The sequence below is a fragment of the Bubalus kerabau genome, chromosome 1 (genome assembly GCF_029407905.1).
Source record: "Bubalus kerabau isolate K-KA32 ecotype Philippines breed swamp buffalo chromosome 1, PCC_UOA_SB_1v2, whole genome shotgun sequence".
In the NCBI taxonomy this organism is placed as follows: domain Eukaryota; kingdom Metazoa; phylum Chordata; class Mammalia; order Artiodactyla; family Bovidae; genus Bubalus; species Bubalus kerabau.
Window position 1 is genome coordinate 93269509 of NC_073624.1, and position 22202 is coordinate 93291710.

A 22202-nucleotide genomic window follows, 5' to 3' on the forward strand; every position below is an offset into this window, starting at 1 on the left:
ATCAGCTTTGGTCAGTCTGGAAATGCTTGTGGGCGGAAGGTGCTACATCACTTGGATTCTTATCTCCTGAGGCTTGACTTTTGCTCTTAACTTGCAGGTGTAGGCCCTGCTTCTGTGATGGTTGGGAATCTGGTTGCAGGAAAACGCATAGCACAAGCTGCAGGAAGGGATCTTGGGCAAATTGAAGAGAATGATTTAGTGAGGAAGGTAAGTGTTCCAGAAATGTTGACTTTTATAGACAAGTCAAGGACAGAACCTAGGCTTCAGATAACAGATGGGAGATGCATTGTCCAGCTTTTTAAAAGTTGCTGACCCTGATTCTTTTTTCCTGCCTTATGATTTCAGCACCAGTTTCTGGCGGAGATTTTACAGTGGCGAGCCCAGGCAACTCCTGACCATGTCCTCTTCATGTTGTTAAATGCCAAGGTATTAAACATTCAGTTGCATATCTAATCAGCTGGCTATTGTGAGAGTATCTTAGGCACTCTTGATCTCTTTCTTTCATCAGAAAATTTCAGTTGCCAACTCTGAGGGGAGAGTCATTGCTTTCTCCTTGTTTTGATATATGAGGATAAATTGTGCAGTTATTTCAAGGCTGAAATGAGATCTCCTGAAGTGTCGTTCAGTACTGTCTCTTTTTTATCATAATCAAGTCATCTTTATTCAGATAGGAACAATAGGGACAACCATGTAATTGCAAGATGTACAGATGTGCAGAATGCATTGTGTCAGTGTAATTTTTTACTCAGTTTGACTTTTTGTTCTTTGATTTCCACCAGAAATAAAATGACCTTAGGTCAGCATTTTAAAAACCAGAGTAATTTTTAGCACATACTTAATTGATTTTTTGCTAACCTAAAAAGCCAATTGAAAATTATTCAAGAATATATTTTACTGCTTTCTAATGGATGGATCACCAGAATATTATATTTTTTACATTATACATCTTATGGGAGTCTGTTGAGATTTGTGGGTTTTAATGGCTGAACCATTCCCTTCTCCTAGGGATCTTCCTGCTCCAGGGATCGAATCTAGGTCTCCTTCATTGCAAGCACATTCTTTACAGTCTGAGCCACAGGGAAGCCGCTTTAATGGCTGAGTCAGGAGCTAAAAGTACTGTGACCTTTGCATAGAACAGTATTTCTCACCAACAGGCAGAAGACTGGAGGATCTATTAGCATCTCTTAGGGGACTTACCCAGATTGCCCCCTTCTGCCCCAGCCCCTTGGATTCTGATATATACACGCGCACATACATACAACATTGAGAGTTTATATAGTGACAGAACTTGAGAGGAATATATTGTACATCTTAATGAAGAGTCAGTTAAAATCTTAAGAACTATTGCTCTGTGGTAGAAAACTTTGGGACTTCCTTGTCCATCTCTGTATAAAGTGGGCTTCTCTTTAAGCCCGTGGATTGATTAGAGTGCTCCCATTTCACTAAGATGATGTCAGTCTAGCTTGTTGCCTAGTCCACTCCCAGGCTTGGCTACAGTTAAAGTTACAGCCCAATAAAAATCATACTCCAGATATATTTTTTGGTGAACTTAAGTTTAAATTTGCTTTTTGGCTAGAGAAATAATATATTGGATAACTAAAGGACATGAAGTCCGTTTATTCTTCTGTGTATTTTAACATTTTACCTTGGATTAGCCTGAGCCACCAGAAAGCTTAACAACCATACAACAACAAGGTTCCCTTATGCCTGGAAAATGCTTCTTAAAGAAGTATAGTTTGGTGCTGTAGCGTGGACCGAGAAGCAGGCTACTGTGATTCCTCTCTGGTGGTCCAGTGCTTAGAACTCTGCGCTTTCACTGCAGGGCGCCCGAGTCCAGTCCCTCATTGGGGAACTGAGACCCCACAAGCCACACCCCCCCAAAAAAAAGGCTATTGTAAGAAATGGCCTTAGGACTTTAACCTTGATTTTAGCCAAAGAAATATTCTTAATGTCCAACAGTAGACAATTGACTAAATTATGGCATATAAACATGACAAAATACTATGCAGTCATTAAAAACAATGTTGTAGAAGAATAGTTGATGACCCAGAAAATATTCATAATGTGGGAGTAGGAAAAGTAGAATATAAAACTTTAATAATGGAGTACTTACTGAAGACCCTGTCCTAGATGCTTGCCATTCCATAGTTCATTTTAAGATTAAGGGAACAGAGGCACGGAGATGTAAAATCACTTGCCTGAGTTCGCAGGGCCCAGGGCTAGGACTAGGAATTTAGCTCCTTCATTTGAACCCAGACTGGCTTCAGGGCCTGCATTCTTAGCCAGTGCACTGTATAGCATCTGGCATAATATAGTATGATATATTTTTTTAATGTTTCACATGAATTTATATACAATATATACTTAGTTTTTAAAAACCAGGAAAATACACACCAGAATGTTAATAGTGGTCCAGCTTATATTTACTAATCTGTATCTTCCAAATTTTCTATATTGAACACCTACTGTTTTATATTCATGAAACTTAAAAGTTATTTTTCCAAAAACTAGCTCAGTAAACTTGTTTTTATCATGAGTTTTTAATTTTAAATAATGAAGACGGTGTGCTATTGGCACTGTATAGACAAATAATAGTTTGATTTTATCTGGTGAATTGTAAGGTTCAGTTCAGTTCAGTTGCTCAGTCATGTCCAACTCTGCGACACCATGAATTGCAGCACGCCAGGCCTCCCTGTCCATCACCAACTCATTGTAAGGTAGGCATACCCAATACAGGACCAAAACTCATATATTTGTGCACCAGTGTATATTAGAATGAATAGTCCATCAGAAGTAGAATGGATGAGTAACTTGTGGTATGTTCTGACAATTAAATGCTGTGCAGTAACAAAAACAGATGAACTACACCAAGGTGCCGCAGCCTGGATGACACTTCATAGAATGTTGAGAGAAAGAAGTAAAGCACAAAATATACATGTACAGCACAATTCTATGAAAATCAAATACTTCAAAGGTGGTAGAAATATAAAGAAAAAGAAAGCCACTAACATTAAAACATCACGATGGTGGTCCCCAGTGGATGGCATCACTGACTCGATGGACATGTAAGCTCTGGGAGTTGGCCATGGACAGGGACGCCTGGCGTGCTGCAGTCCATGGGGTTGCAAAGAGTTGGACACGACCGAACTGGTGGAGGGAAGGGGCTTCTCAGGTGGCACAGTGGTAAAGAATCTGCCTGCCAGTGCAAGTGACACAAGAGACACAGATTCAATCCCTGGGTCAGGTAGATCCCCTGGAGAAGAAAAGGACAACCCACTCCAGTATTCTTGCCTGGAAAATTCCATGGATAGAGGAGCCTGGTGGGCTACAGTCCATGGAGTCGCAAAGAGTCAGACATGACCATGCGCCTGAGCCCCAGCCATGGAGGGAAGGAGAGGGCTGGTGAGGGCGTCCATGGGGTGCTTTTGAGCTGCTGGCAGTGGTCTTTTTCACATCAGGCTGGTTCTTAACCTGCACATTCAGATCTTCTGTGCATCCCCACTTGGGTGTTATATTTACAAAGGAACAGGGGTTCAAAAGCCCAGCTAAGTAAAACTTGAATTGACAATAAGGATTATTTACGAAGACCCGCAGGAGAAATTATTCTCAAGACCTTTATTGTTAGCTAGCAGACTCAGATTCACTGTTCCTGTTACATTTCCATCTCTGCTGTTAGAATACATGGAGCTAGACCTGTGTTTTTCTCATAGCAAATGTATTTGACCACATAGCCAGTGTCCTGACTTCATTCTTGTCTTCATCCTACTTTTCTTTATTTTCCTTCTACTTTTATTTCTTCACTTTAAAAAAAAATTGCTATATAGTTTTACAGCTGCTTTACATAAGAAAGACTGTAAATACATATGTTTGATTTGAGTTAATGTTGTTAGTCCCTTAGTACTTTCAAACACTGATAAAGAAAAAGTAAGACCACACACGTCTTTTGGCGCTTGGGAAAGTTTCACTGAATTTGGTAGCTTGCTAAAGATAATCTAGCAAGGCGCACGCCTTTCATGTAATGTCAGATTGGCCGTATTTGTTACCGTTGTATTTCATTACTGAGCTTCACCCGTGTATATACTGTCTTCTGTTCCAGGGGACTACAGTGTGCACAGCCAGCTGCCTTCAGCTTCATAAGCGAGCAGAGAGGATTGCGGCCGTCCTTGGTGACAAGGGGCATCTAAACGCGGGAGACAACGTGGTGCTGCTCTATCCACCTGGTGAGCGCTGGCTCAGTAGACTGCACAAGCTCTGTTACTAGACTGCTGACCCTAAGAGGACAGGAGCTCAGGGCCACCGTACGTGACCACGTGGGCTGTGCATGGAGGCTGCTGCCGTGCAGACAACCCCTCCCTCCAGAGTTGTGTGGTGTGGGGGTTCTGGCTGGGACCGAGCCTGTTGTACTTACTCTTGTATTTCCACTGTCTAGCTCAGTATGGTAATGAGTGAATGGTGATTTCTTGACTTTTGGAAACACTCGAAAGAGACTGTTTGTTTCTAGGAGTGCTCAGGAACTGTTTCACCCAGTTTCCAAAAGTTCATGAACTCTGACTTAACGTTCTCCACATGATAATTGGTGCTTACTGTCCCTCGATTATTACTGCTTTCATCTTCCACACTCTATAATCTAGTTCAGCAACCTCTTCACAGCAAGACTCAATTATTTGATGACAGTTTGGTGTATTCAGAATTTTAGGCAGACTATTGCAGTTGTCCCTTTCTTCAGTCTTTTGTCACCTAACCTACTCATACATCCAGGCTTCTGTGGTCTTTTATCCCATTTACTCCATTTTACTCAGTGATTCTTACTTGCTCTTCTATTTATATTGGTACTAAGATTTCTTAGAAGCTGTTAAGAACCACTTTGTTCTGGGAGGTTATTTTCTGTCCACCAGTTAATCACGGTGATGGACATGGGCATTGCCTGAGGGGGCCACCCTCCGAGTCCTTATATTGCAGAGGCTTTGTATCAAGTGACGCTTTGCCTCCCTAAAACCTGTACCCAACAGGGAAGTGACATCTCCGGGGTCTGATTGTTCTTAAAACATAGTGGCCTTCTTAAGATTGAGAGAAAGCTCAGATGCTCCTCATCTCTCCTTTCCCATTGTTTTATTTCCCGAGTGAAACAGCCCTAATCTCTGCACTTATTTTTTCCTAAATAATATCAAGTAATGATGTCAAAATACCTTCTTCAGGTATCTTTCAAGTGTTTTCTTTGCTTCTGACTTCCTTTCTCATTTGTTTATTCTTGACGTCTCTATATTTTTAAAAAAGTTGTTTTATATGCTTCCTTCTTTTACCTTCAGTTTCTTAAGCTAAAAAATTTCTAGGAATTTCCCTGGTGGTCCAGTGGTTAAGATGCCACAGTTCCAAGGTAAGGGGCATGGGTTCGATCCCTGATCAGGGAACTAAGATCCCATATGCCACACAGCCAAAAAACTTCTTTTTTTCTTAAAAAAAAAAAAAAAATTCTGATAATGTCTCCATTAAATTTTGGTCTAGTTAACCTGTCTGGCACACGACTTAATAAGCTAGGTTTGGAAACTCTGCCTTTTGCTTTCTGAGTGACAAACTGGGCTGCTAACTGGCTGTGTCTTGCAGGCATAGAGTTAATCGCTGCGTTCTACGGCTGTCTGTACTCGGGGTGCATACCTGTGACTGTCAGACCCCCTCATGCTCAGAACCTCACAGCCACGTTGCCCACTGTCCGCATGATTGTTGACGTAAGTAGAACTTTCCTTGTCCACATCTCATAGAGCCCCAAGTCAGACAACTAAGGATCCTTACTCTTTTCCAGTTTAGTTGAGTCAGGAAGTCAAATCTAACTCCTGAAAAGTACCTCCTTTTCCTTATCTGATCACAATGACCAGCATTTTTAGTGAAGAAATATGGAAAAGTTGTTTTTGGTGAGATACAGGATTATGTTTTTATCATAAACATTAAGGAAGTAAGTGAAGGTGCCGCTTAGTAATTAATTCTCCATAAAACTTGTTTTTTTTCCTTTCTTCTTACAAAAATTCTAATATTTTTTTCTGCATACTAACCAAGATAATTTTAGATGCCAAACTGAAATCTCCTGATGGAAGGTCACTTTTTGGGGGTTTAGTCTTACAAAATCATTTGGTATATTATTACAAAGGTGTCCAGATCTTGCTCTGAAAGTGATAGATGTTTCTGTAGGAAATGAGAATTGAAGACAGTGAAAGAAATCTGTATTGCATCATATCCTAATGTACTTTAAAGCGAATTGCAAAATTCCAATTGATGTAACATTTGTTTCTCTAAGAACTGCTGCTCTGTCAGCAGCTGGAACCTGCAGTATAGAAGCCACATTCACCACAGATGATTTTTCTACAGAGTTCAGTTCAGCAGGGCGCCCTGGTTACAGTGTGCAAAGTAGGCCGGGGCAGCAGGGAGGGGAGTTTCCTTCCACTGACATGGTTTGAGAAGTAAGGGAAGTCGGTGACTTTGCATTTCCATGTGCAGATGTGTGGGAGAGCTTGGTTCCTGTGAGCGCGCAGAGTCCAAGTTCAGGATGTGTTTTCTAGGTCCAGTGCAGTTCACCATTCCCTGGACTGTTGCAAACACTACCCACTTCATAGATGATCCTCTGACACCTCTCATTCCCTGAGTACCACAGAAATCCACGTTTCTATTTTATTATGGTCTTCATGAAGTCAGTAGATCTGGGGTCCATCCTGAGATTGTGACCATGGAATATTTGAGAATCACTGTTGTAAATAGTAAGCTGTGTTGTGAACAAGTCTATCATTCTAGTTCAGTGTATTTTCAGAACAAACATAAGGGGAATACTGACATCCATTGTCCTGTGTGCGTTCTTTGAAAGGCTGGTACTGCCCTGTCCCAATTGGATGTGCGAGTTGCTTTTATCCGCAACCAGTGCCATAGTGCTACATGGGGCTAAGCTTCCTGGTGCTTATTTTTGTCCATTTGTCTTCTAGGTCAGCAAAGCAGCCTGCATTCTCACCACGCAGACCCTAATGAGGTTACTGAGGTCCCGAGAGGCAGCAGCAGCTGTGGACGTGAAAACCTGGCCAACTATCATTGACACAGGTGAGAAGGGGATTTCTCCAGGGTCGTTGCAAGAGCAAGAATATTCACTCCCCGAGGTTTCCTGGATTCTCATGCCAAAGATGTTTACATAGCTCTTCCACTGCAGCCCATTCCACCTGCTAAGACAGATGCAAAACTTAATATGCACTCAGCTTGAGTTACCAAAGCACTGGATGCTGCAACAACCAGATCCAAAGAAGCAGATCACAATGTGCTCGAACTCTGTAAACAAAACATGTCTTCCTGTCATACTCTTGGCATCATCAAACAGTGTGGTTAGGTGTTTATGCCAGATGTGACCATAGACATACAGGGCTGCAAAAAGCATTGAGAAGATCTGACCTTTGACTTCCAGATGTGATAGAGTTGGAACAGCACTGGGCTAGGAATCAGCAGACATGGTTCTGGTTCAAGCTTCAGTCCTCATTTTTTGTATGAACTTGGCTGAGATTAGCCTGTCTTAAAATACTACCTACCCTTGCATAACTCACATATTTACTGGGGATATCAAATGCAACATAATATGAAAATACTTTGAAAACCATGACGTGTATGAATTTAAATGGTGTTCATACTAAAGAAGGCGGTGGGACTCTAGGGTGGCTGGAGATGGTAGTGGAGAGGGGAGTGCGGGTTTTGGAGTCGAGCAGACAAGTATAAATCCTCATCCTCTTGTTACGTGTAGCTGCTTCCTGTTGTTGTAAAGATTAATGACATCATGTGAAGCACCAGCACACCATCATCATAATAACAACATCTAACTTTATTTAGCCCTTATGGTGTGGCAGTCATCTAACATGTATAACATCATTTCCTCCTATATCAAGCCTATCAGATAGATGCCAGTTGTATCCTCATTTTCCAGATCAGAAGGCTGAGGCACGGGGAAGCTAAATAGGTAGTGAGTTGGCCAAAATGTTCATTGGGGTTTTTGCATAAGATGTTATAGAAAAACCCGAATGAACTTTTTGGCGAACCAATGGCTGAAATTCAAACCCAGTCAGTTTGGCTCCTTTCCCAGTCGCTTAACCATTAACTTCCTCCCTACCAGTTTTCAGCTAAGTATTACATAGTATCCACCTCAAGAACAATTAATATGGATGTAAACCCAGGGATGACATCTATTTATGGTTATTGTCCAGATGCTGAACTGTAAGCAGTCATTTATATAGTATTCAACACAAGTGGATTGCATTGGGTGTTAATGATGCAGATAATCTACTGTGGTTATTGGACTCAATCACATTTCAGGAAGACCTGAAATGTGTGGTGTGATACAAACAATAGAAGGGTTTCTTTCAGTGCTGGAGCAGCTCTTCCCTGCACGGAGCTGGGTGGAAGGTGGTAGAGACAATCTTGGTTTGGCCAGAGATGAGTGCCCAGTGACACAGAGATTGAAAAGTAAGCGTCAGAATCGTTTCTTGATTGGAGGCCAAAGGAGCCATTAAGGAGGCATGGCGAGGGCCAGAAACATCCTTGATATCCTTGGATTCCACATACAGATTTGGACAGAAAGGAGAGGTATCATAAAAGAGCAAAGGGAAATAATTCCCAGTTCTAAATTGTCATTCTTAAAATTTGTCATGTTAACTTGAGAAAAACCATCCAGCTTTTAAAGCAGACTGTGATTACTATCCTGTGTACTAAACTAAATAACAAACTTGAACTTGAAACCAGCATAACAACAAGGAAAGCTTCTTGAGTTGTTTTAAAGTGCTTTATGCGAATTAACTTCCTAACAAGTCAGTGAGGGCAGGTTTTATTACCACTTTATAGACGAGTAAACAGAATCAAAGAGGTTAACTAACACCAAGGTGACAACATCATTGATGAGTGGCACAGCTGGAATTTGAACACTGGCAGCCTGCTTCTTTAGCCAGTTTTCGGCTACTGTGTTATAGTACCGCTCACTAGTCTTCTGGTAAATACGTCTACCTGATGTAGTTTCCTTGTTTATATTGTCTAGTGGTGCCCTCAAACCCAGCCCATCACTCCCGGAGTGATGTATGTGAGCTGGCTGGTTAAATGCTACAAGCCCTAAGCCTTAGCACATCTCAGAAGCTAAATGTGGTTCTAGCAAAGCCTTAGAAGACCAACTGAATAGCAATGATTTTTGAGTTCCAGTGGGTCAGGTTTTTTTGAAGTGTAGTTGATTTACAGTGTTGTGTTTAATTTCTGCTGTTAGAGCAGAGTGACTCAGTTTATATATATATATATACACACACACACACACTTTACCATTATGGTGTATCACAGGACGCAGGATATTGACTATAGTCCCTGTTCACAGTAGGACCTTGTTGTCAATGTGTGTGATTGACATTGGGTTTTCTTTTTTCTTTGCAGATGATTTACCCAGGAAACGGTTACCTCAGCTCTATAAACCACCCACTCCTGAGATGCTGGCATATCTTGATTTTAGTGTCTCCACAACTGGCATGCTCACAGGAGTGAAGGTAGAGTAGTTGGGATATATTTACTTTCACTGGAGGCTGGTAACATGCCAGGTCTGCAAAAAATAGAGATGACCACTGCCCCAGGGACTTCAGATGGAGAGGCCAGTTGGTGGTACCAGAGACCAGTAGGCGGAGGATCAAGGGCCTCTGCTATATTTAAATAAAAGCATTGGCTCTTCCGGATTAAGTTATCCCAAGGAATTTGTGTTACGAAGTGTTTTGAACCTAGCATAGACACTAATAGATAAAGCAAGTTGCATTTAAAGCCAGTATGAAGTCATAAATATATATTTCATAAGACTCAATATTGACAAATGAACAGATAGATTTAACTTGAGTTAGATTAGGCATTTTGAAGCAACAAAAGATACATGTCATTTTGAGGAGCTGGAGGGAATTGAAGCTTCTCAAATCTATCATTAGAGCTGCTCTTCTGCCTGTGGGATGCCAGTTCCATCCTGTTCCGTGTTCCTTACCTTCCAGATGTCCCACTCTGCGGTCAATGCTCTCTGTAGAGCCATCAAGCTCCAGTGTGAGTTGTACTCCTCTCGGCAGATTGCCATCTGCCTTGACCCTTACTGTGGACTTGGCTTTGCACTCTGGTGTCTCTGCAGGTAGGCATGGAAAAAGCAAAGAATCAGAATGCATGGGGATATCTTTGAGGCTGTGACCATCCCATCCTTTCATGTGCTCCCTTAATTTGGTAAAGTTTCAGTAAAGTGCTGGTGTTTCCTGGAATTTGTGCACCTGATGCGTCTTTGACGTTTGTCTGGTTTTGTTTGTGTTCCCTCTTTTCTGTTAGTTTTATGCCTCAGACAAAAGGGCTGTGATCTTTCTACCTCTCCTGTGCTCCATCCTGTTATCCGTCCTCATTTTAGAATCAGAGCCAAGTAGAAGGATGACATACCCCCTAGGCTTGGCAGGAAGGACTGTAATGAGATGGGTGACAGCATGTGGCTGGAAGGTAGCACACTGGCCAGATTGTTTCTTGTGAAAGAGCAGATCCCAGCTTTTTCCACTCTCCCCCCAAGGACCTCATCTCAACCTGCATTTCCACCTCCTTGGTGAGCATCTCCAGGAATGCTTCACAGACACCTGTGACTCAGCATCGTCCTTCTGTGTTCCCTTCCTTCTTAGGATGGAGTCATACAGTTGGGGAACCATGCTAGGAACTTGGGCTGTATCTTCAACTCTGTATCTTTATGTCACACATCCAATTAACTGTCATATTCTTTGTCTCCATTATTCTTACCTATACATAAGAATCACCTAGGGGTCTATTTAAAAAAAAAAATCAGTGAGGCTTCCCTAGATGTACTAACAAGTTTTCCGGAGGTGAAGACCACAATTCCAGGTTTTTTTGGGTTTTTTTGGCCTTGCCAGGAAAAAAAAAAATCTCTTTTAGAATTTAATTTGATTCATACATTGTGGAGAAGAAGGTAAAGCTGGTTAGGAGGCTAAATAGAAATGACCTTTATATGAAGATGAACAGAAACTGTGACCTGAAAGAGGATTTTTCTTAATAGAAATTTGCAACTTGAGATAGTAGAGATTGGGGACTCCTCCATAGATAAAGTCACTCCCTTGTGAGATTTTAGTTGCCCGACCAGGGATCAAACCCATTCCCCCTGCAGTGGAAGCACAGAGTCTTAATCAGTGGACCACCAGGGAAGCCCCTGCCCAGTATTTTTTTTAATAGACGATTCTTGGACTCCTAGTGACTCTGATGTATACTCAAGGTTTAGGAAGTTGAGGTTTCATGGCTGGAGATTGTACATATGATGTGAGACTCTGCCATTCCTTCCTTTGTATCCTGGTGTGCTGGTGGGGTTCAAGCCTTTATCCTCTCTCACCTAGACTATTGCAGCCTCTCCTAACTGTCTGTCAGCCTTCAGTGACTCATGTCTCTAATGCCCCCCTTCCTGTAGCTAGCTCTACCCCAACTTCAAGCTGTAGTGACTGTCTACTGGTAAATTCTAAACTCTTTCGTGTTCAGTACTTTTGCAGTTTGACCCTGGCCCTTCTGCCTTCACTTCTCACCACTTCCCCAGGCAAACGCTGGAATGCCATTTCTGATAACCTTAAACACACCATGTAATTTTATATCTCTGTGCCTTTGCAATACTGTTCTTCTGCCTGGAGAGCTCTCACCAGCTTCCTCATTTCCTCCAGCCACCGTCAAATTCCTGCTCATTCTTCAAGCCTGGCCCAGCTGTCACCTACTCAATGAAACACCCGCCCACTTTGAAGGACTTGCTCTTCATTCTGTGATTGTGATAGCCTTTCTTCACATCTCAGTGTCCACCTTCCATAGTCTGCTTTGTTCTGTAGTTATTGTGTCATGTGAGTTGAATAGGAACCAGGCTGATTCTTAGGCCTTTATATCTAATATGACCCTCCCCTGTCCTTTGTGCTCAGTAAATAGTTGTTGAATCGATGGTATTCTAGGATGAACTGATTGCATTAGCGCTTGCCTTTTTTCATTGCAGTGTCTATTCAGGTCACCAGTCCATCTTAATTCCTCCTATGGAGTTGGAAAACAACCTTTTCCTCTGGCTCTCCACGGTCAACCAGTACAAAATCAGAGACACCTTCTGCTCTTATTCAGTGATGGAGCTTTGCACCAAAGGGCTTGGAAACCAGGTGGAGGTGCTGAAGGTAAGAAGCAGCTATACAAGGAGCTGGTCCCGAGAGAAAAGGTGGCGATGCCCGCCTTGTAGGGCTGGCCAGACATACCTGCCTGCTTTTTTCTATCCAAACAGGTATTTGTAAACCTCAGGAGGTGTATCTCTTTCACTGTTTAATTTAATGCACTCTTTTAGAGTTTGATCTGATTCACACATTGTGGAAAAGAAGGTACAGCTGGTTAGGAGGCTAAATAGAAATGTGTGTGAAGATGAACAGAAACTGTAAACTGAAAGAGGATTTTTCCTAATAGAATTTGCAACCTGAGGATGTTAGAGATTGGGTCCTCCTCCATAGATAAGGCTCACTCATTCATGAGTGTATCCAGTGATCATATGTCTAAGTGGCATATGAGAGAGTCAGAAAATACCTAATTTTCTTTAATAGGGAAGTATGACCTTAAGAGGAAAAGGCAATGGCACCCCACTCCAGTACTCTTGCCTGGAAAATCCCATGGACGGAGGAGCCTGGTAGGCTGCAGTCCATGGGGTCGCTAAGAGTCGGACACGACTCAGCGACTTCACTTTCACTTTTCACTTTCATGCATTGGAGAAGGAAATGGCAACCCACTCCAGTGTTCTTGCCTGGAGAATCCCAGGGACGGGGAAGCCTGGTGGGCTGCTGTCTATGGGGTCGCACAGAGTCGGACACGACTGAAGTGACTTAGCAGCAGCAGCAGCAGCATGACCTTAAGAATGAAAAAAAGAGATGAGATTAGATCTCAGTGTTGCTAAATTTATTTTTCTGTTTGTCCCATCTCTTCATTTTGAAATAGAGAGAAATCTAAGGTACAGAAATGAAGAGGAATTAAAAATATATTGCTGAAAAACCTAAGAGTTGTAGGCGAAAGAGGAAAGAAATAGAGAATGAGCAAATCAACCTGTGGGTAATGACTTTAGAGGAATACCTGGGTGTTTTCCAGAAAGGTATCTTTTCTTTGGGTGTGTGAGATGAGAGCACACAGTCCCTTGGCTTTTCCTGACCAGAGAGGCAGGGCGATGAAATCGCTTATCCAGTGGTTGGTTCTGTGACCCCACTGATCTCCGCCTCCGCCCCCACCCCCTCAACGCGGTGTCTTACAGACCCGGGGAATCAACCTCTCCTGCATCCGAACGTGTGTGGTGGTGGCTGAGGAGCGGCCCCGCATTGCCCTCCAGCAGTCCTTCTCCAAGCTCTTCAAGGACATCGGTCTGTCCCCGAGGGCTGTCAGCACCACTTTTGGATCCAGAGTCAACGTAGCAATATGTTTGCAGGTGACTGTCATGATATCTTATTTGTGTGGGGAACTCAGAGCATAGGCTGCTGCTTACCCGCTGAGGGCCTCTGGGCTCCTTATTTGGACTTCACTGTGCCTGATTTTGCCCATTGGTAAAAGGAAGATGATAGTATTGTCCTTCACAAGGTTGTCCTGTAGAACCACCAAGTTTCTAGGTGCCAGTCTCTTGGAGCCATGCCCGGCGGTTGAGCGCTAATGTAAATGTTTACTCTCAGTGGTTTTATGGTCCTCAACATGAGTCAAGATTTCTGAATCCTACTTGAATTTTATTTGTATATTACCCTTTGTAGTTGTTTGTTTGTTTGTTTTTTCGCAAAGGAAGCACAAATAAGTTTGTGCTCTCTTCTTTAGCCAGATGGCAATTTTGCCATGTTATCTTGGTGGGTAAATAATAGAAAAGAGGCTAAAATAACAGAAGAGGGGAATATAATTCTCTATAGCTTGGGACATTCATAAGGCAAATACAGGCATGGACAAGAGTGAGAGTCAAAGAAGGTGGCATAGCTGGGTGGACACGCTCAGGTCCTCTGTGTCTGGGTCGGGTGACTTTGGAGCAGCGTCACAAAGCTTTCACCTTGAAGCCCCGTTGTGGGCACCCTGCCGCCAGCTTGGGCCAATGTTGGTTTTGGAAGTCCCATGGATGCTGGTCTGTCATACCCCTGCCTTGAGTCCAGGGATGAGGACCCTCCTCACCCTGGTAACCGTTCAGTGCTGCTCTGGCCCCCAGCCTCCTCTCCTGGGGGAAGAAAGGAAAGAGAGATGAGGAGAAAGCTGGCCAGGAGTCTTCTCTCAGGTGTTGACTACAGCCCTGGCCCATCTGGTTGAAGACACGGTGAGCATTCAGAACAGAATTTGGATTTTTCCTGTATGTGACTAAATTAGCTATATCTTGACTTGAAAATGTAATATATGGAGATGCCATTCAGCTAATTTTAAATAAACAACCCACTGATTTATTTTTCTTCAGGGAACCTCAGGGCCTGATCCAACTACTGTATACGTAGATCTGAAATCATTAAGACATGACAGGTAAGTAGATTTGTTAAGCTTGTTTCCTGTTAGCATTCCTAAGCATATAAATTTCTGAGCCTCAAGAAAGCCAGCTGTCCCCCTCACCTCATTCATTTTGTTTGTGTCTTTGTGGGGAGGAGGGTAAGAAGAGGGAAGGAACTCATTTTCATTATTAATACCTAATAAGATTTACATTTGTAAGAGGAAAGCTTTAATTCTCATAGTGGCTGCACTGTTCCTTAATATTAAAACGTAATACTAGTATTTTGTGACATATGACGTAAATTACACTGAAACGAATAGATTCTTATCTTCTGGGAGTCTAAAAATAACTGAGATAAGATAAATGAGACAGTGTAGGTTTTTTGAAACAGCACGAACCATAGGAATAAATGCCTTCCTCCTCACCAGCCCACAGGTGAATTGAAGCTGTGTCACAGGGGAGCTCTGGTTGCGGGCTCTGGGACCTGTCTCTGGGTCCCGCTGACTTAGGCTGTGTTCATGGTGAGGCCCGTGGCACTGACCCAGACTGCATAGGCAGAACGTCTCTAGTGCTGTGGTTCTCAGCCTGGAGAGACTTTGCCCTCCAAAGGACAACGTCTGGAAACGTGGATTGTCACGACAAGGGGATGCTACTGACACCTAGTGGGCAGAGGCCGGGGATATTGCTAAACATCCTACAGCGTACAGGATAGCGCATCACAAAAAACAGCAATAAAATATCTGACCCAAAATGTCAGTAGTGCTGCGTTTGAGAAACTGCACTAATGTGAGGAGAGCTATTACTAGATTAGAGGTTTGGGAGGACAGTGTACAGCTGTGGTGGATTTTTTTTTAAGGCTCATATGTAGTAAATATTGTTCTTTTACAGGGTTCGTCTTGTGGAACGGGGTGCCCCCCAGAGTTTGCTCCTCTCAGAGTCTGGAAAGGTAATTTGTTGTGTTAACCATTGGGAAGGTGTGTGTCACCTGTGTGGAGACGTAATTTTAAAGGAACCTGAAGCCATATAATATACATGTTAGTACCCAGGGCAAGACTGAATTGACATCTGGAGATAATTCAACAATTTTCACTTAGCCAGTACTTTCAAATTCATATGGGTACATAAATAAGAAGAATACTAGATTTGAACTTTCTTAATTTTCATAGATTTTTATTTTTAAATCCTACTGACATATTATTTGACAAACCAACTAAATTCAATGTTCGTTATACTCAAGGTGAAGAGATGAGCAGCACTAAGAGCCAGTTCTACCTTTATGAATATTACAAGTGGAAAGATAGGCTGACAGATGGGGGGTGTGGCTTAAGATCCAGGGAAGACATACACATACTTAAAGTTGAAAGAGAAATCAAAATGGGGAAGAGATTAAAGATATTTGAGAGTGATATCTTAGATGAGAATAAGGCTTTAAATTGTTCAGGGAGACATTTTGTTATTGCCTTAGTCCATTCAGGCTTCTCTAACAGAATACCGTAGACCAGGCAGCTTATGAACAGCAGAAACTTCTCTCTCACATTTCTGGAGACTGGCAAGTCCAAGATCCAGGTGCCCACGGATTCTGATGAGGGATTTCTGGTTCTTAGATGGCTGTCCTATTGCTGTGTTCTCACATGGTGGAAGGGGCAGGGAAATCTCTGAGTCTTGTATATAAGGGTATGGATTGCATTCATGAGAGCAGACCCCTGACCTCCTCCCAAAGGCCCCGCCTCCTAATGCCATCACTTTAGGGTCATATTTCAACATATAGATTTCAGTCCATAGCAATTTTGAACAGTTTACTCACGTTGAGCAGATCAAATCCATATAAACTATCAAGTTTCTCATCCTTTTGAAGAGAGAGTAATGATGGCTCAGCATCCCTTCTAATTCTGAAAGGCCAAGGAGAACATAGGGAAGAAGACAGTGGGCCCAGCCTCACCTGTGCAGTCGTGGCTCAGCCCCTTGGGGAAATCCCTGTTTCACTCCTCTGTTCAAACTCTTCCAAGTGGAGTTGGGTTGACCTTCTTGCCAGCTCTTCCTCTGCCTCCACTGGCGGCGAGCACCTGAGGGACTTCAGAGTAGTTCTGGCCCACACTAGCAGGAATGGCCTTCCTCTTCCTTCCTCGAGGTCTTACATGTGTGAGCTTCTTGATGCAAGAAACCCAAGGAAAAGAGAGATTTAGGACAGAGGATGGGTGTCTGAAGAAGCCCCAAGCTATCCTCAGCCAGCACCTGCCGCTTCCTTCTCCCTCCAAGGGAGATGCGGGCACGTGACGTCTCTCCCCTCACCTGCCGAGCCGCCACTGGTCTGTGGTTTCTCACCTTTGAGGAGATGGCAGACAGGTGGGTTCCCCAGTTTAGTTTTGAGGCAGAATCTTGTTATACATACTTCTGTCCCCTGAGGACGATCCTGTGAGTACCGGCTCAGCTCTGGCCCGTGTGCACTCCCTTACCTCACTGAAGGGAGGAAGTGGAAACTGCATTTATTAGAGGTCATGAGATCTGATGGAACTCAATTTTTGTGTTTTCTCTTTGATTCTTAGATCCTACCTGGAGTGAAAGTAGTTATTGTTAATCCAGAGACCAAAGGGCCTGTTGGAGACTCTCACCTGGGAGAGGTATGTGTAACTCTACCCTTGATTCGGAAAAGCCAGCAGTGAAAGACCCCAGGGCTCACATTCTAGAAGTCAGGAAGCTGTGGGTTTAGCTTTTCCCTCATGGTGAATGTTTGAGAATTTTCACCTTTCTTTGTAAGGCTCAAAACTGAAATGAGGCAGAAGGGGAGATGGAGACCAGGATGGAGAGAAGATTGAGGCACGCAAGCTAGAGTTAGTCCCAGATTTGTCCACTGACATTCCCTTGGCTGAGGAGGAAAATGGATGAACTCATGTGCTCCCATCTATTAAGGAGTGGAACTAAAAGGAGCCACAAATAACTGAATTTTTAAAGTTTATACAGGGACTTCCTTGGTGGTCCAGTGGCTAAGACTCCTTGCTCCCAGTGCAGGGGGTACGGGTTGGATCCCTGGTCAGGGACTAGATCCCACATACTGCAACTAAGAATGCCACAGCTAAAGATCCCACTTGCCTCAACTAAGACTGGGCTCAGCCAAATAAAATAAGTATTTTTAAAAATAAGATTTATACAAATTTTATTCCAAAATATATTCATTTTTGTATTAATATAAAAATATTGTGCATGCTAAGTCGCTTTATTCATGTCTGACTCTTTGCAACCCATGGACTGTAGCCTGCCAGGCTCTGTCTCCGTGGGATTTTCCAGGCAGGAATATTCGAATGGGTTGCCATTTCCTCCACCAGGGAAGCTACCCGACCCAGGGATTGAACCTGCATCTCATATGTCTTCTGCTTTGGCAGGCAGGTTCTTTACTGCCAGTGCCACCTGGAAAGCCCTTATAAAAACACTGAAAAGACTGAATTTTTCTTCCTTCCGAATCTCTGAGAAAAAAACTGCTGTCTTATCTCACAGCTAACCGGGAGCAGGGCTCCAGGTGACTGAGCCAGATGACCAGGCTCTGCCAGTTACCAGCTTCTTGTTAATGCACGAGTTACTCAAGCTCTCTGGGCCTAGTTTCCTCAACTGTAAATAATAATGCCACCTACCTAGTATAATTGTGTGACAGTTAAATGCATTAATATCTGTATCTGTATACACATGGAACAGTGCCTGTCACACAGCAAACACTCGTGTTATTACTATTGCTGGCTATTGCTGTGTTTACATTGTAAATCCAAATACCCTATAGTGTTTTCCTATGGGCTTTTTAACTTAGTTTTAAAGCACAGAAATGATCCCTCAGTGCGCTGGTGAGACTCTGAAAGAGGCTGAGAAATGAGCCAAAGAGGCAGCGTAGCCTCCAGGTTGGATCTGGGTCTCTTAGTTTCTGTATCTTAGGTGAATTACTTAAGGGCTTCCCTGATGGCTCAGATGGTCAAGAATCTGCCTGCAATGCAGGAGACCCAGGTTCGATGCCTGGGTCGGGAAGATCCCCTGGAGAAGGGAGTGGCGACACACTCGAGTATTCATTTGTAAAACGGGAGTGATGGTAGTACAGACGGCACTGTCACGTTGTGTGTGTCAAGACTGATGGGGGTAATGTTTATAAAGTACTGTTCAGCACATGGTAAATTCAGTAACTGGCAGCTGCTTTCATTGTTGTAACTTTTTGGTTATTATAAAAATGAGGTTAAGAAAATCAACATAATCTGTGCTAAGTGAACTGAATTGATTCTGGCGAAATGTGACCCTTTTCTTGTTGTAGATTTGGGTGAACAGTCCCCATACAGCCAGTGGCTATTATACCATCTACGACAGTGAGACTCTGCAAGCTGACCACTTCAACACCCGCCTCAGCTTTGGGGATGCTGCCCAGACCCTCTGGGCTCGGACGGGATACCTGGGTTTTGTCCGCCGGACGGAGCTCACAGCAGCCACTGGAGGTACCTTCACCGGCTCCTCCCCCTTGTCCTGCTGTGCATTTCAAATGCCCCTAGTCAGGCTGGCCTTCTGCAACCTGCCTTTGCATCGTGGAGTATGTGTGTTGAATTATTCCCCCTCTGCAACTCTAGAACCCACCCATGACTATATTCCTTTGCAGTAAGACTGTCCTGTGAAGAGAACCCAGGAAGTAAACGCCAAGGCCTTGTGTCAGCATCAGGATAGCTGAGCCTCAGGATAGTTCGGCCGGGCAGCCGCAGAGACATGCCTGGTGTTGGGTGAATGCCCCTGGCAGGATACAGCCTCTCAGCAGCCGTGTGGGGCTGTGCATCCCTCAACAGGCTCCTGAGACAGGTGTCCCGTCTTTAGTTCCTCTGTTCCTAAGCCCTGCGAGCAGGAGTCAGTGCAGAGGAGCTGACCTGCTAAGTGCTCTGGCCCTTTGGCGGCTCACAAGACTGCTTGGCAGGGCTCTGGGGTAAGCAGCCCCCAGTCCTGTCCACCTGGTAAAGAGGCCTGGCTTCCACCTTCCTGCCACCATTAACGGCCGTTTAAAACTCCTCTACACTGCATGCATCATACACATCAAGAACGGATGCGTCACTCACTGGACTAAACAGCTGGATGGAGCCAGGTCGTCTTTCCTTCGCCCCCTCATCTGCTCCCTGCTGGCCGGCTCTGCAGTCACTCCGTGTCTCATGGGGAAGCAGGCTCAGGTGTCCTGCAGGCAGGGGAAGCACAGCTCGCTGGGTGTCCTGGTTCTGAAGCCTGTCTCTGCCATTCGCTGTGTGGCCTTGAGCGCTCACTCAGTCTCTCAGTTTCCTACCTGGAAAGTGGGAGTGATGACATTTCCTGCCTTGTGGACATGATGTGAGATTAAATTACATGACGCCTTCAGGTGTCTGGAGCACTACTTGGCACAGGGGAAGCACTCCCTAGTCATGAGCTGCATGTTTCTGTTGTCTTTGTTACTGTGATCATCAGCTCATCTATGTGACTGGCCTTCCTTACCCTCCTGTCTCCAACAGCTTCTAGCACTTTGTTTTGCTAAATGTTTCAGAACTATTCCTATTCCTGAAAATACATCATTCTGTTGTTACTACTGTTTAATTGCTCAGTCGTGTCTGACTTTTTGCTACTCCAACCCCATGGTCTGTAGCCTTCCATGCTTCTCTGTCCATGAGATTTCCCAGGCAAGAATACTGGAGTGAGTTGCCATTGCCTTCTCCAGGGGATCTTCCTGACCCAGGGATCAAACCTGCTTTTTGGCAGCTGAATTCTATACTACTAAGCCACCTGGAAAGCCCAAAACATTCTGTAGACCTGGCTAATCATTCTCTTTCTCTGTAGACATAAACCAGGTAGCCTGTGTGTACAGTGTGTGCATAAAACCTTTAAAAAAAAAGGAGTGAAATTTCTGCCACGTCCTGCTGGATTAGAAGCCTGTTAATAACCAGGACTAGTCTCTCCATGGATTCCTTAACGACATCTAGAAACAATGACCATATGTTCATTTCTTTTCCATCTCAGATCCTCCCCTCTCCTTCTTTCCCCACCCATCATCTGGCTAATTCCTGTTTATCCTTAAAAGCTCAGGTGGCTTTAGCTTTTCCTTCTCTGAACCCTTGAGCTGAGCTCGGGGGCAGTCGGGGGAGGGGAAGGTGGTGTCCTCTGTTCTCCTTGCCCCTCATCCACATTCAAGTTACTGGGTTTGCCACGTTCCATCTGCTGTCTGCCCATGGGACACCCATTGTGTGTGTTCCCCCACTAGACGGCAAGTATCTCTCAAGCAGGTGTTGTATTTTGTCATCTTTACTCCCCACACTGGGCACAGTTCCTGGCACATGGTAGTAATAACAAGAGCTAATATTCTTCAAAATCACTGTGGACAGTGACTGTGGCCAAGAAATTAAAAGATTCTTGCTCCTTGGAAGAAAAGCTATGACAAACCTAGACAAGGTATTTAAAAGCAGAAATAACACTTCGCTGACAAAGGTCTGCCTAGTCAGTGCTATGATTTTTCCAGTAGTCATATACAGATGTGAGAGTTGGACCATAAAGAAGACTGAGCACTGAAGAATTGATGCTTTTGAATTGTTGTGCTGGAGAAGGCTCTTGAGAGTTCCTTGGACAGCAAGGAGATCAACCCAGTCAGTCCTAAAGGAAATCAACCCTGAATATTTATTGGAAGGACTGATGCTGAAGCTACAATACTTTGGCTATCTGATGGGAAGAGCTGACTCACTGGAAAAGACGCTGGTGCTGGGAAAGATTGAAGGCAGGAGAAGGGGACGACAGACAATGAGATGGTTGGATGGTATCACTGATTCAATGGACAGGAGTTTAAGCAAACTCCTGGAGATAGTGAAGGACAGGGAAGCCTGGCATGCTGCAGTTTATGGGATTGCAAAGAGTCAGACATGACCTAGCAACTGAACAACAGCAAATATTCTTCAGCACTTACAATGAACCAAGCATCATAATACTAACTCCCTTTTGTGAATTTAATCCTCATAGCAGCCATTTATTATTACCCCTGTTTCACGGAGGGGAAGCAGGATCAGAGACTTAATCGCTCCAGGTTACACAGCTGGTGTGTAACAGCTGCCGTGGCACCCAGTGATGTGGCGGCAGTCTGAACCCTGGGCTCTTAACTCCAGGGATATGTCACACCCACACATCTGATACACTAAGTTTCTCTTTCTCTCCCCATCAGAGCGTCATGATGCCTTATATGTGGTGGGCGCTCTGGACGAGACCCTGGAGCTGCGAGGCCTGCGGTACCACCCCATCGACATTGAGACCTCAGTGTCTCGGATCCACAGGAGCATTGCCGAATGGTAAGTCCTCGGCACAGAGTAGGTCTCTCCTCAGCTGCAGTAAGTTGAAGTTGACCTTTAGTTATCTAGCTGTACCAGAGACACCTACAGATGTGGAGCTCCAGGGGAGCAAGCTGTGGAGATGTGCTCTGTGTACCCACTCTGGGGCCGAGTCCTTTTAATGACAGGATCTTACCACTGGAAGCGACCTAACTGATCATCCACCTCTAGAAAGTTGGTGGGGCTAATGGGAAGAACCATGACTTTTGGGTCAAAAGATCCATTTGGAAGGCCCAGCGCTGCCATGGTGGCTGCTTTCCTCATCAGGTGGATCAAGTGAGAGTGTGCTTCATACTCTATCAACTGGTCAGCAGATGAAAAGGATTATTATCATTATCTGGTCCAGGTTTCCTGTCTGGGCAGGAATTCCCCCTTCATTATCC

General features: G+C 44.0%; 1 protein-coding gene across 4 annotated transcripts in view; it reads left to right on the forward strand.

The window, feature by feature from the left end:
- The window catches only part of DIP2B (disco interacting protein 2 homolog B), a 232581-nt gene that overhangs the window by 205254 nt on the left and 5125 nt on the right, over window positions 1-22202 (forward strand). For all 4 annotated transcript variants that reach the window (XM_055583293.1, XM_055583288.1, XM_055583274.1 and 1 more), the window contains 14 exons: window positions 98-207; window positions 346-426; window positions 4097-4220; window positions 5602-5723; window positions 6963-7074; window positions 9421-9530; window positions 10014-10144; window positions 12020-12188; window positions 13298-13468; window positions 14459-14520; window positions 15374-15431; window positions 17029-17103; window positions 18768-18945; window positions 21657-21780. In XM_055583293.1, the coding sequence (XP_055439268.1) occupies window positions 98-207; window positions 346-426; window positions 4097-4220; window positions 5602-5723; window positions 6963-7074; window positions 9421-9530; window positions 10014-10144; window positions 12020-12188; window positions 13298-13468; window positions 14459-14520; window positions 15374-15431; window positions 17029-17103; window positions 18768-18945; window positions 21657-21780 (1627 nt within the window). The remainder of the gene's footprint in view (window positions 1-97; window positions 208-345; window positions 427-4096; window positions 4221-5601; window positions 5724-6962; window positions 7075-9420; window positions 9531-10013; window positions 10145-12019; window positions 12189-13297; window positions 13469-14458; window positions 14521-15373; window positions 15432-17028; window positions 17104-18767; window positions 18946-21656; window positions 21781-22202) is intronic.